Source organism: Myotis yumanensis, unplaced genomic scaffold, assembly GCF_028538775.1.
Source record: "Myotis yumanensis isolate MYYU_CA2020_CCGP unplaced genomic scaffold, mMyoYum1.0.hap1 SCAF_17, whole genome shotgun sequence".
Taxonomy (NCBI): Eukaryota; Metazoa; Chordata; class Mammalia; order Chiroptera; family Vespertilionidae; genus Myotis; species Myotis yumanensis.
In genome coordinates, this window is record NW_027223768.1 from 7,866,326 (window position 1) to 7,881,492 (window position 15,167).

Here is a 15,167-nt window from a genome sequence, read left to right on the forward strand (position 1 = left end):
CCCGGCCGCCTCCCCAGCAGTGACTGTCCCGGGTTCGCTCCCGAGCAGATCGCCGTCGACAGTCGAATGAGTCCCCGCTCGTTTCTCGGCGGTTCGTCCTTTATGGTCGGTCTTCCCCGTGGGCGGTGGCCCCACGCCCCGCGCCGGCCTGGCGCACCTGTTCGCGATCTTTGCTGATGAACCGCGTGGGTTTGCGCTGTGCTGGGCGCGGGGCCTGGCAGGCTGCAGCTGTGACTTCCCTGGGGTGCTCGGGAGTGAGGGGTGCGAGGCGAGGCTTGCGGGGGACCGGGCGCTTCCCCAAATAAGGGGGGGGGGGGGCGGGGGCGGCCTGCAGGACCGTCTCCAGGGTAAGAATTCGAGGCTGGCCGAGGCAGGACACGGGCGCAGCTGCTGCTCCCTGACGTGAAGATTTAAGGATTAAGGCTTTCAGCCGCTCCCTCCTCCGTGGAGCTGTGGTTTGTTTTGTTTGGTTGGCGTCATTAGGGAAACAGGGACCCCGCCTCACCTCGGTGGCAGCGGTGTCCTGGCTCGCCCAGCCCGTGGCATCGGGCAGCTAACGCTCAGCACGTTGGTTAGACGAGCTGCCACTTCAGAAAGCCTGAGACGTGCGGTTCTGAATGCTTTACAGGCATTTCCAATCACCCATGGAAGGTGGAGCTATCCCCGTCTTATCCATGAGGAACGGGGGGTGAGAAGGGAGCGGGGCCTCCCACAGAGAGAAGGGGAATGACCTCACCAGGCTTCTTTCTACATCGCCCTGTTGGCAGGGGGTTCCTTTCTGCTTCTGCTTTTCTTGACAGCTTTTCCCTTCTAGGCTCTAGTAAACATTACAATTCTGTTGGGTCTCAAAGACAAATGGCCAAGTTAAAAAAGAAACACTGGATAAGTGACAAATGAGAAAGTCATTTTTTGTGTGTATCTAAGTATTTGAGACAAAAATTACGTTAGTAGCAAACATTTCTACTTCATTGCTCAGCACTGGATAAAGGCTTTTGGGGAGTTTGTAGAACTGAATCAGGCAGATCACGTTGGAGGAGGAGTCCCTGGCAGGTGGATCACATTAGGGAGGAGGAGTCCCTGGCAGGTGGATCACATTTGGGAGGGTTAGTATGTAGCAAATCATCTTTCAGAAGTATCTACACTTCAGTGCTTCCTAAGGCTGCTACTGAGCCAACATGGCTTTGAACCCAGAACTGCCTTCAGAGCCCTGCTCCACCAATGAATCTTCCACAATTTGTCAACCTAGCAAGCCTGCTGTCTCACCTGTATTATGGAGATTGTTTTGTTACTTTCCCACGGAAAAGGCTGTGAGGATTAGAGTGAGATTCCCTCATATTGTCTGGCCCACCACAGTTACTCAAAACACAGGAGTTCCCTTTCTTTTCCTTTACTAATCAGAGCCAAAGGCTGTCAGTGCTTAGGATGGGTCCCTCAACTAAAAAGTTCACACAAATAAAAACAGAGGGAAAAAATCCACTGGGTTGTCACTTAATACATCAATGACATCTGTTTGCAAAACTCTACACACCACCTTACCACTGCATGCATGCACTTTCAAAAATAATGACAGCAGCAGCATGAAGATTTAAGATTGTCCTCATTAAGTAGATATAAACTAGTTGAAGCAGCAGGAGACATAACTGCCTCAATGTCAAGCATGGTTTTTCTTCTTCCACAAAACTAGTTGTATCTCAATATGAATGGGCTTTTCCCCAGACACCTATGACCTTTTCTAAATTATTAGGAAGTAATAGAGGACACGGATGAAGGGGATTAAATACTTTAAAAACAGGTTCCTGGTAGCTAAGAATTCACACATGCTATTCATTTCATCATGAAACATCAGTAAAGGACAAATCAGACTTTGTTTATTAAAAAAATACTTTACAGGAAAAAAAAAACCTCTATGCATTCCATTGTCCTATTTTACAAAGAAATAGCTTAACAAGTTAACACACTTAGACAGCTACAAAAAAGCACTGTGCTAAAAGATTATTCACACAAATTTAGGTTTAAGACTATTCATTAAAAACCTTTTTAAAACACTTGTTAATGTCAATAAACAAACTAAGGCCACACAACGCAAATAGTCCGCCAGGCAAATTATACATTTCATCTATATGCAAAGACCTTAGATAAATTAAAGCCACAGGAAAAAAAAGTCTTAGCTGCCAATCAAAATGGAGTTTAGTCACAAAAAAACACCATTACATGAAAATTTACAACATGTGATAGAAGTAGTACATAAGTATTTCTTTAGCGAGAATTGAAAAGTGCTATATTAAGAGACAGTGGTCTCAACTACATGCACAAGTGGATCCTAAAAAATGTATGAAGAAAATGGAAGGCCATAATATTTATGGAGAGATACTTGCTTTTAAAGCAACAAACTTTAGCATGGGGATAGGTCCCTCCTATGCTAAAGCAAAACACCTCTTGTACATTTCCTCTACTTACTGCATGACCAATAAATACAGCTACAACCTGTTGTTTTAAATAAAACTTAGCAGAAATACTAGTGAAAGGTTCTCTTTTAAAAACCTGTAGCAATGACAAAACAGATTCATTAGAAAGACACCAAGTCAATTATCCTGAAGGCATAAACACCAATTTTTAATGGCAAATACAGATGAAAATGTATTATGGGCTAATATTAATGATCAAGAATATATTCACTAAGGGTTTTCTTGAATTTTGGAGTCTTGTTCCTAAATTAGCTTTCATTCTCGACAATATTTATAGAGGGGAAGGCAATAAGCAAAAGCGTGAACTTTATGCCTCTTAAGACCGATGCAAGATGATGCAAGACATCTTTTCCTAACGTTTAAAGAATTTTATTAAATAAGCTCCTTTTTCCTACTACAAGAGCTTGTAATATTAATCATCTGATATTCCAACTGTCTCTAAGGGGGAAGGGCACCTTTCAAAAGTCTTTAAAAATAATGAAGTACCAATGAAACAAATTGTTAAGTGCTGAATAAGCAAATTAATAAACGCACAAGTAAGCCTAGGAATTCCTTCTTAAAGAGTTAAAATTCTGAAGGGGGAAACTCATGTAGGTTTTTTTTATTATTGCTTTATGAATTTGGAATACCGCTTTGAATCCTAACCCTACTCCTAGCATATCTTGGTGTAATTACAGAATGACTTCTGGGGCAGGGGGAAGACTTTTATCCTTATTCATGAATACCATAAAATCGTTCTAGTTACGACATTAGAAATACTCACATATTGGGTCCTTTCCATAAGCACATTTAAAAATCTGTGCTCCACAACAGCGGTCACCAACCGGTGGTCCGTGGACCACTGATGGTCTGTGAGGTCCGAAAGGTTGGCGACCGCTGCTCCATAAAATACTAAAACTTATAGCCACATTCTGCAAGTAATCTCAAAGAGTTGGCACAACGGATAAGATACCAAAAAGGAAGATCAGCTTAAATTTCAGTTACAACTTCACTGCCATCAATACTTTACAAATCAGAAGACGCCAGTTTGCTCCATGCCTCACTCCACCAAACCAAATAATTGAATGAGTTAGAAAAGTTGCAATCATGTGTATCACTAAACTAGGATACAGCTTGGAAAGCAGTAAGAAACTCAAAACTGGGGCTTTTATATTGCTCAGTCTTTAAAGCATGCTATTAATATCTAATACTCACTCACATAGGACATTCAGTTTCCAGATACATTACTAGCTAAATGTTTCTCTCTCCATCCTATTGCAATTCTAACATACAATGAATTTATTAGTACATGATTTTAAACATTTTTATACTCTTTTAATGTGTTAATATTGGAGGTGAGGGTAGAATGTGTCAAAGGAAAGTGGGGATTTGCTTTTGATTGTAGGTCTTTGCAGATCCGCTGGTTCCTGAGTGATTAAACACAGTGCTGGCTGTCAGGAGACAGACTCCTTGTGTATTAGCAATGACCAGCTCAGATGACAGGTGGCATCTGCTGGATGGCAAGTGGGAGATGGGGAAATCGGATCTTGGAAGACAAGGAAGGAAAATAAAAATGAAAGTTTTTGCTTTAGCAACCTTGTTCTTCATGATTATTTTAAAAAACAAATGTTGCCTGAGAAGAATTTTACTTTGCACAGCCTCGTAAAGCTCTATGAAATTCTTCTGGACAGAAAAACAGAAACAAGAAAGAACCCAAACCCACATACTTTGTGATTAACCCCACCCCCCGATAACAAAAAACACCCTTAAAGGCAGGTCCCTTAAGAACTAGTCTTGATAAACTAGAATTTACCCTAGAATTTATACCCAAGATTTAAAAACACCCCTGCAATAATCACATTACTTTTCATACCATTCTAATTACCTTATTTACAGAGATAACGAAAACCAACATCACTTCCAATTCATAAATGGTTTACATTGAAATGTTTCTCTATTTGTCTTTATCCTTTTTAACAGAGAATACATACATATACATATATATAAGGAATAATACAGATTCTAACTAATCACTGCAGTATTTGCTGATGGTTACTTTTCTATCGGTTTACACAGTGACCTCTATACTTTGCTAATATGCATTTAACTACACAACAATATTGCACAAAGTAATATTTATATAAGATTTAACCTATTTCAGAATATTTTAGAGAAAATTCATATTTGATATTTCAAAAGATGCAGCTAAGTTTTCATGGTGACAGACATAATAAAGCAGCATCTTTTTTGCCTATGTTAATGTAAATATTCCAAATCTCACCCTCCAGGAAAAAAGAATCTCCAAATTGCACTATAACCAGGTAGATATAAGAATCTGGTCTTAGGTGTGGGGAGTACTCTTCCTTTAATAAACAAAAGGCCTATAATATTATTAACTAAGAGAAAGTAAAATGTGTATCACGTTAACGTTCTAAAATAACAGAAAGACTACACTAGCTATATGAACTGTGCCTGTGTAAAAAAAATTTAAATACTCAGGCACCAAGCACGGGGCTACCTGAAACTCTAGGATGAAGTCGGTGCCATATTCTTTATTGGAAAGTGGCTACACAGAGTCATAGCAAATAAGCTCTGGTATTCACTGTTAAAACTGAATTGAAGGATCTGAACAGTAGGTCTTTATCGTGAAGAGGTTGGTGCCAGGAGACAAAAAGATTTTCCTAAATGTCATGCACAGAATATGGCAGCCTCCTCAGAAAGATTGCTCTCATTCCCTCAGTTTGATACTCATGATCAGTTTAGGAAGCAAAAGTATCCACACAAAATGTGAGGATGCCAGGAAGCAGAACAGTAGAGTATCAAGTCAACGTTATCTCTTTTACCCAAAATATTTTCCATAGTTACCTTGTATATGAACCATGGATAATGAATGAGCAAGGACTATACATCTTTAGATATTTTTAATTGAAATATCCACTGGGCTTTAAATAACAGACACAAAGAAGACAGTTTGGATCAGAAAGTGCTTGCTTTCTCTTCTGTTAAACCAGAGAGCCACTGAATTTTCCTTAGAACTACCTGTTCTTTACGGTTGGAACTAAATAACTTACTTGCTTTTGAACAAGATACAGGAACTCTTTCCTGCAACCTATACCGTTTTACTGTAGAAACTGAATCTGTGCCATAAAGACAGAGCACTAAACCATAAATCTGATCTTCTACCATAAAAACAGCAACTATGGCAAGAGACAAGACAAAATTAAGGGAAGTGAATAATTTACCAAAAAAGAATCTGTTATTCCAGAGAGTTATTTTGATTTGAAGAAGAGATTGAATTATTACCTCACACCTGGAAACGGAAAGTAGCAGCAGACCCACTATTACGTACTGTACTAACGGGATAAGATACAACTCTTAACTTTGCATAATCTGTGTAAAAAAGATATGCTTGACATTTGTGGAATGTCATTTCTCTTTTTATAGAATTATAGGCAAGATTTCTCCAATAAAACTTAACTTAAGCCAGTTATAAAACTATAACTTCACATCAAAATTTAAAAAAGTTAAAAAATGTGTTTGGATATGTACATATCACACAGGAGTGCTTGAATGTTCCTGTAGCTTGTGTTGCTGCTCGGAGTCCAGTCTACTTCCCACCTTTAACACTGGGACAGGCTGTGTCATCTGGTCTTGCTGCAGATTCAGTTCTGATGACGGTGGGACGGAAGATGAAGCGGTTGTGAAAAGCTGCATCTCTGCGCATGTTTCTTCAGGTTCCGTTTTTATCCTCACACACTGGGAGTCAACTTCTAATTCTCGCTTTCCAGTTACATCGCGGTCCATGTTAGAGCTGCTTTCTGTGTTCTGAGTGGCGTCCACAGCAGGGTGGTACTGTTTGAGCCTGATATGCCAGGCGAGACTGCACACTGCGGACACCGTTTTGAACTGATGAATGACATTTCTGGGGATGAAGTAGATATCATTGTCGCACAGCTGAATTCTAGCATAACGAATGCCTTCCCGCCTCATTTGGTTTAGTTTGGCTTCATCCACCCACTGCACACACTAAAGAGAGGGAAAAAGTTGCATGAGACTTTAAAGTAAAATGCATAATAATTTAGTCAAATAAAATATTATTATTAGCACAGGAAAACAGAGGGGCCAAATGAAAGCTAAGCAATACTAAATGATAACAGCTTTTACATTTCCTGTAATGTCTGACAAACCTTCTTCCTCATGTTTTACTACCTCTCTAGCAACAAAGGACTGGCTAAAGTCAGCATGGGCCTAGGGAACCATTTAAATTAGTATTTCAAAGTGCAGCTAACAATCAATACTCTTTGCCACACAGGAGGGCAACATTTATCGCTCCTCAGTCTTTCATCCTTTTGCAGGTGAGGCACCCAGTGCAATGGGGTTAGCAGCTGAGGCTGCAAAGGGCCAGAACTGGCATCCCAAGTTAAAGAGATTCTCAAACATTCCGTTTGGGAAGCTCTGTTTCAATGATTTTTGACACCCTCCACACACAGCCTTAAATAGTAATAAAATTCACTACTCCATGTATCTTACTGTAAGATAAAATGCAAAACAAAATGGGTAAAGATACTTCTCTCCAATATCCCACTCAAAGGGTAATAAAAACGCAGGAGTTATTACCTGAGAAACTGGAGGTTCGTGAAGGTCTAACTGAAGTCTCTGTACAACATCAGTGAAATCCTCAGCATGAAAACAAATCACATCTTTGGTTATGCGAGGTTGGTCACTCCTAAGACGGACACAATGAAGTTTTAGGAATAATCATCTCATAATGGAAATAAGGACACATTTCAGTGTTTCTGTTCCTGGAAATGCTGCTACTAGCACAGAAATAGGTATACAGCTCCCAAGGACAAAGTATACATTTGCTCCTTTAATCAACTTGAACAATAAACAAAACACTAAAAAAGCTGTTTTAAAATAAGAAAATTATATTAGTTGTTACAAAACTAAAACAACAGTGACTAGAAGCAGAGTTTTAGTCTAACCTGGTTGCATTTGTAATCCTTTCACCACTTTACCCACCATCTCAGTGCCACCCTGTGATATCATCAACCACACAAAGATCACACCTTTCAGTTTTCAAAGTATTGAAAGGGGAAAAAAACTGAATAATCTTTCATTTGAAATACTCAGATCAAACGCTATAATAATATTGAAGGCCCTGACATAAATATGAAAAACAGAGTAAAAAAAAAAGTTTTTAAATGAGCTGAATTCTATGTTCTGAGCTTTGTTAAAACTGTGCCCCCAAATAAATGCAAAAGGGTGCAACCATTATGAAACACAGGACGGTGGTTTCTACAAAAATTAAAAATAGAATTACCACATGATGCAGCAACTCCACCTCTAGGTGTACGCAAAAGACTGAAAAAGCAGAGACATAGGATATTTGTTCAGAGCAGCCAAACGGTGGAAGCAACCCAAGTATATCCACTGATAGCTGAACGTGTGAACAAAATGTGCATATACATATAATGGAATGTTATTCAGCCTTCAAAAGGAAGGAAATTGACACCTGGTTCAATATGGATGACCCTGGAGGATATTATGCTAAATAAAAGGAACTCACAAAAGACAACCACTGTATGATCCCACTGATAGGAGGCATTTAAAGTAGCCAAATTCACCGAAACAGAAAGGAGAATGATGGTTAGCAGGAGCTGGGGGAGAGGAGAAAAGGGCGCTATTGCCGGTGGGTACAGAGTTTCAGTTCTGCAAGATGGAGAAGTTCTGGAGATCTCTTTCACAACAATGCCCATATACCTAACACTACTGAACTGTACACTTAAAAATGGTTCAGATTTTACTTTTAATTTTGTTATGTGTGTTTTACAATTTAAAAAAAAAAAAAAGGTCCCCAACCTTTTAAATTGAGTCTACATTTTCTCAGACAACATTAACCAACTTTGCAGTTGAGTTCCATTAACTTACCATTCACCAAACTGTACAGCTTTCAAAACCCCAACAGCGGCAGTACTCTGCCAGTCAAACCCCTGACCCACATGATCAGCATGCGCTCTTGTCCTATCTTCAAAGAGTACTTCCCGGGGTTCACTGGTCCGAGGTAGGTACTGGAGATTTTTTATTTCATTCATTGATCTGGAGTTGATTTGGTTGTGAAGTAAAGGGAAGGACAAAAGTATTAATAGTAATTAGGCAAAAAAGTTGACTAAGACACCACATTTCAAATAAGAGGAGGGCTGAGAGGGTTCAATGACTTCTATAATTAGTATTTAACACACACACTCTATTGTAATGTTTAATGTGATTACCTTTCTCTCTTGGTATGTCATGACAATATAGAAACTATGTCTTGGCCTCAAATGTAGTGTTTGAATATATAAAATTTAGTTGTCTAGTAACAGAAAATAAAATTCAAAGTTCAAGGCTACATGTGGGCTTTACTCTGAGTCATTTTTGACTCTCAAAATACCTGTAACTCTCACAACATTCTAGGTGAATATTTTCTAACATTGAATGAGAGTAGGCCTTGAAAGCTTGCCACTATGAGAGAAACCTCAGAGGAAAAGATATAGACTTGACAATATATAAACAAAAATTTCCTAAGGGGGGACCTGAAACATAAAGAAATCTGAAACTAAAAGAAAAACTCACAACATTAAAAAAAAGTGAATAGTCATAATGTATAGGGAAAATTTATAAGTGAATATACCCCAATAGAAATACGGGTAAAGGAAATTAAAAGGGAATCACAAAAGAAGTACAAACCACTCAAAGAAAAGCAAATTAAAATGACACATATCTATCCAATCAGATCAACAAAGTTAAGAACGTTAGTAGAGACTATGGGGAAAAATTTATATTCCCATCCATACAGTAACATGAGGATTCACAAAAGAACAAAAAAACAAACAAACAGAGGCGGCCTCACTCTGATGACTGTGAGATGAGTGGACCAGACGAAGGGACTGACCGCTAGGGACTTACTTAAGATAGCTCTCCGAATCATCTAGACAAATGATGTTCAAACTGTGTTGAAGTCTCAATCATTTTTATAAGCTGTCAACTAAAACAAATGCTTTTGCTTATCTGAGAAAAGTGATTGTTTACCGTCGTCTTTTGAAGGGTGACTTTGGCATATCTGCTGTAGGGATCATCTGCTCTCCTGGCCTTACCCACATGATGGGCCCATCGTCACTCTGGGACCGACACTGGAGTCGGAGGCTGGAAAGTGTACCCCAGGGCAAAGTCATCTAGAAGTCAGATGAATTAGTCACATAAAAAATGTTTAGACTATTTACAAAATAGATAGTCTTTAGGTAGCCACCCCACCTAAAACAAAACTCTGGGAAGCTTACTTTGTGTATGTATATGTAGAAATAAATGTATTAGATAGTAATTTCTATATACAAAAGAATACTGAAGTTAAATATTTTATAGCAACCGTTTTTTAAACATTTCTATTCAAAACATTGGGTAAAATTTCATTTTAACAGACAAGATTAGCTTAATACTTTTAAATGAAAAGTATCCACTTACGTAATGATCCGAACTTTAATAATATGAATTAACACTCACTTTCAGAAACGGTGATTCTTCTAACATATCAAGGAACTCTGGGAAATAATCACCAACTTCTTCATCTACTGCTCCGACAAGACTTATCTGCCGCATAGGACCTGCTCGGTAGGTGCCACAGCAGTACGTCCTGTTGACCTGAGATAAAACCAAAGAGGGGAAGAAAGGCCTGAAGGTACTCTAGGATATGTTTAAAGAATGAGAACAGGGCATTGTTTCCAATGTTGCTAGTTCTTCTTCACACTAAGAACTCAAAGGTCAGTTACCTTGGACAAAGTCAACCGTTACAGAAAAGCACCCACACACACTGACAAATACATTGATATAAGTCCCACACCCGAAACCGCACGGTGCAAGTTAGTCTATGGTCCCAACATCTCAAGGAAATATTGAAGACATTTCGATAGACTTAAACTTCTCTGAGGATAATAATTTTGAGCTCTGTAAACACTTCAAAGTGATCTTTATTTAGGAAAATTAGTAAATAAACAAAAAAATTGGCAGGGCAAACCATGGTCAGATTAATCCTCTGTATTCATTCTGTACTCTCTACCTTGAGAGCCTTCACATCAGGCCAAATGGCAGGCTGACTGATAACCAACCCAATCTTCCATATAAGATCCTCCACCCTAGGCAGGCTCATCTTTTTCTCTATCCAACTTACGCCAATGATTTTTCTCTTGAATCTGTCGTACTTGGAATATCCTCTTTAAACGTCACCTATTTTGCCTTAATAGAAAGCATAAATGACCATCTAGTATTTCTTATACAATTCTTTACTATTCGTTCTTTAGCAGCATTTTCAGAACCAACCATTTTTTTTTCATAGACAATTTAACATCACTGTCATGCATACACATACACACAGAAAAAAAGTCTTAGATCTTGTTCTCAAATAGCAAACATTTATTTTTTAATTCCTTATAAATTTCCCCCCCCAAGATCACCCTAGGACTAGGTGATCTTTAAGCAGCAACAGCCCAGGCCAGAATTACCTTGCGTATATTTGCACAAGTTACCTTCCATTCGTTTGTATGATCATCATGCTACAAAAAGCCAGGGGAGGCGGAATGGGAAAGAGAACGGTCATGGGATGTAGGAATAAAGGGAGGGAGGGGAAGTAAAACAGCTTTTCTAAGCATTGGTCTAACCTTTCTCAGCCAAGCACCCCAAAATGATTAAAGCAGAGTTAATTTTCAACATCAGTTCTAGAAATATCAGTCTCTCCCATTCCCAATTACCAGACGTTTCTCTACCTAAAAAGACTTTCAAACTATACATGATGATGGCATCTTATCAGAGAAAATTCTAAAGACTTATCACAATTTAAAGTTCATGTAACTCAATACCAATCCTGAAGTACACTGCCTATAGTAATTTTCAATTTACTTGGTCTGCTAGCTTTGAGATTATGCAACTCAACACATTTTTAATCTGAATTAATATTTTTAGATCATAGTACTCCAAGTTTTCCTAATTTAAATACCATTTAATTCAACAGCACTGAACTTGAAGACAACTTAAAATGCAAATACCTAAGATAATTAATAGGTGACATGAAGTATCCTTTCCTGTTTAAAAAGAGGAAGTAAACCTGAAATGGGGGAATTGTTACATTTATGTTTGCTGAGGCTAGAAATGAAGTAATCAGCTATGAAACTCTGGTTTAAAAAAAAAAGTAGTGGTAGTAGTAAAGCTGATTAGAGTGTCTATCACATGAGTAAAAATGTTTAAATGCTAATGTTTGTTCTGCATTTAAATAATTAACAGCAAAGCTTAGAAGATGGACGGCATTCATTACCAGAAAGTCAACAGCTACCACCTATGTGGCACTGATAACAAACAAGAATATTACGAATTATCCCCTAGTATCTGATCTACTGTTCTTACCTACCATTCTGGATTTTAGTAACAGAACTTCCTGGGCATACAGCTCAACTAGGCTCCTTGGCAGCTAAGCGTGGCCTGTGACGAGGTTCTGGCCATTGAAATGCTAGCATAAGTTACATATGCAATTTCCAGAACATGTCTTAATAAGTAAGCAGCCTGCTCTCCACTTCCTCTTTCTCTCTTTGGAGGGCCAGGTTCAACCATGCATATGACAACACCAAAGGGAATGGCAGAAGGAAAGCAGAATCCTGGATGGCCTCCTGGAACACCTTTGGACTTACTATTCAAGAAACGTTTATTTTGTTCTGGCCACTATCTGTGATTTATAGTGGGTTAGCCTGCAACTTGTATCTCGTATGCTCTGTACTGACGGAGGCAACAGTCTCCTGCACAGATAATCTGGATTATTATCTCCTGCTCTGGACTAAGAAAAAAAGTCTATAACTACAGCACTCCCAAAACAGAACAACTAAGATAATCAGAATTTCCAAGACAAGAACCTGAGATTCTAGTATGTATCTGAAATGAACAACCTCAGGTGATTCTTAGGATCTGGCAAGTTTGAGAAGCTTTGGCCTGGAAATCGCACTCAAAAGCAAAGAACAAGTTGAGTCCTACCACCTCCCAAAGTGTGTATACTGCCGTGAAGGAAGAAACAAGTGTTAGGATGACTGGAAGAAGGCAAGTAGAGACCAAAGAACAGAAAAACACTACAGCTGCCATGGGAACATGGAACATAATGCCAAGCAGGGGAAAGTTGGCCTTTAGTAAAATCGGAAGGCGAAATGGGGAGGGGAAGACTGTGATATCAAGGAAGAAAATACCTCTAAGAAAATAGTAACTAGCTTTGCATGCATTCAAAAAATTTAATATAATAGCCAAAAAAGTTTAAACAAGTATGTGTGAATACTATACATACTGCTGTCAATATATATGTAGTCCTTTAGATTAGACACTCAACTTTAAAAGTTATCCTGTACCAATTGCTGGGAGAGTTAACATGCTTAATTGTGCTCTCAATACATACATCCCTGTTTGTTTGCTTTTTAACCCTCACCTGAAGATATGTTTCTCTTTACTGATTTGAGAGAGAGAAAGGGAGAGAGAGAAACATCGATCAGTTGCCTCCTGCATGGTCCCTACTGGGGATGGAACCACAACCCAGGCATCGAACCAGCGACCTCTCAGTGCATGGGATGATGCTCAACCAACTGAGCCACACCAGCCAGGGCTACATACACCTTTTAGTAAGTCATTTAAAAACTCAGAAGATATGAGCTTCATTCATAACTGCCAAAAACCTGGAAGCAACTAAGATGTCTTTAGTAAGTAAATGGATACACTGTGATACATCCATATATGGACTACGACTCAGTGCTAAAAAGCAATGAGCTATCACACCATGGCAAGACATGGAGGAACCTTAAAATGCATTTATTAAGTGAAAGAAGCCAATTTGAAAAGACTACATACTTCAGGGCGGAGCAAAAGTTTATAATTATTCATACGGAAAATAATATAATAACGCAATAAACTCTGTTTCAAATACTCACAACTGTAAGCCTACTTTTGCCCCATCCTTATATGACATTCTGGAAAAGGCAAAACTATGGAGGCAGTGAAAAGATCAGTGGTTGGCAGGGGTGGGGGTGGGGGAAAGGATGAATAGGCAGAGCACAGACGATTTTTAGAGCAGTGAGTCTACTCTGTGTTACCTGATAGGTACATGTGAGTCAAAACCCACAGAATGTACACCAAGAGTGAATTCTAGTGTAAACGATGGACTTCAGGTGATTATGATGTGTCAGCACAGGCTTATCAATTGTAAGGCATGTACCACTCTGGTGGGGGATGTAGATAATGGGGAAGGCTATGCATAGGTGGGGGCTGCAAGTATTTGGGAAAGAGGTCTGTATCTTCCCCTCAATTTTGCTATGAACCTAAAATTGCTCTAAAAAATAAATTATTCAAAACAAAACTTAACACTAACCTAGAAATACACTATGTGGAAAGCCCTGTTGTGGAGTTAGGGAGAATAATCATTCAACAGAACTCATGTTTCATGAAGAAACTTATTTAAGCTGATGGTTTAAAAAGCAGAGAGGAAAAAGCTAGCCAGCAATCTTCCTAACCGTGTGGCCTGTGAATAAAAAGGCATTCCCGGTTTAAAACATATAGTAACACAGTAGTATGAGTCAAAAGAGTATAAGCTATACTTAGAATGACAGAAAGAAGAACCAAACATACAATTTTTATGCTGTTTTATTTTATAAAACTTCTTAAAGTATGTTTTCCTTTTCTCTAACACACTGATGTGTAGCCCTTAAGAGTTTCTCCATTACCTTCAAGCTCCAAAGCACTCTTCTATTCTTAATTAGTACCACCAATTCACTACGAAATGTTAACTATTTTAATCAAACATGGACCCTTAAGCCCACTGTCGGCCCTGCCACAACACACAATAAATGAAGAAATAACATTTGTTGATTTTTTCCGGAACAGTAAACATTACCACGTTATAGTAATAAAAGCAACATTTTATAAGAACTTCTAAATAAAATTAAAGAGCTATGACCCTCAATAAAAGACTTCAATATTATGTAAGTTTTACAGAAACCTTTTTTTAGAGCAGAACTTAAAATACACATTTGCCAGGTAAAGAGAAAAAAATCCCATTATGGTAGATACACTTTTTAAATGAATTCCCTCTCCCCCCGTCATATACATATACACACTTTCTTCACCATACATATGCTTCAACTACTTAGCTGCTATAAGGTGAAAATAGTCTCAGATGGTGATATTTAAAACAACTCCCCATTTAACTTCACTATATTTTTAGTGTTTTTGTTACTTGTTTGTAATTCATGTACAGAATTTAAGACCTACAGCCTTATTGGTTTGTGGACCAGCAACATCAGCGTCATCTGGGGGTTTGTTAGAAATGCAGACTATAAAACAATTCCTCTTTGAAGAACTGCCACTCTTTACCCTTGGAAAAGGTCACAAACAAAATGCAATCTTCCTCACCTATGAAACAAAGGCTTGGAAATGACCCCACCCACTCGGAAATCCTGTTAGTCCATAGGGTGACTAGAAGGATATCTGAACTGCTAATCAGTTTATCGAGGCCACAGGATTTTTATAAGGAGGGGAGCCAAGTATTGCATACTTACTGCAGAACACTTCAAGGTTTAAAACCATTAAAAATGTTTTTCTAGTGCTGATAGTTGCACAATATAATTATCTAAGCCAGAGGTTCTCAACCTGTGGGTTGCGACCCCTTTGGGGGTC

The 15,167-nt window shown here is 38.6% G+C and overlaps 1 protein-coding gene across 3 annotated transcripts in view; it reads right to left on the reverse strand.

Annotated features, from left to right (window-relative positions):
* Positions 1-1,846: 1,846 nt before the first annotated feature.
* RSBN1 (round spermatid basic protein 1) overlaps positions 1,847-15,167 on the reverse strand; it is a 30,006-nt gene continuing 16,685 nt past the window's right edge. For 2 of the 3 annotated variants that reach the window (XM_070397155.1, XM_070397158.1), the window contains 5 exons: positions 9,984-10,121; positions 9,516-9,658; positions 8,376-8,543; positions 7,062-7,170; positions 1,847-6,470 (listed from right to left, as the gene is read on the reverse strand). In XM_070397155.1, coding sequence (XP_070253256.1) covers positions 5,997-6,470; positions 7,062-7,170; positions 8,376-8,543; positions 9,516-9,658; positions 9,984-10,121 — 1,032 coding nt within the window. In that variant the 3' untranslated portion in view covers positions 1,847-5,996. The remainder of the gene's footprint in view (positions 6,471-7,061; positions 7,171-8,375; positions 8,544-9,515; positions 9,659-9,983; positions 10,122-15,167) is intronic. The other variant, XM_070397156.1, reaches the window with a different exon arrangement.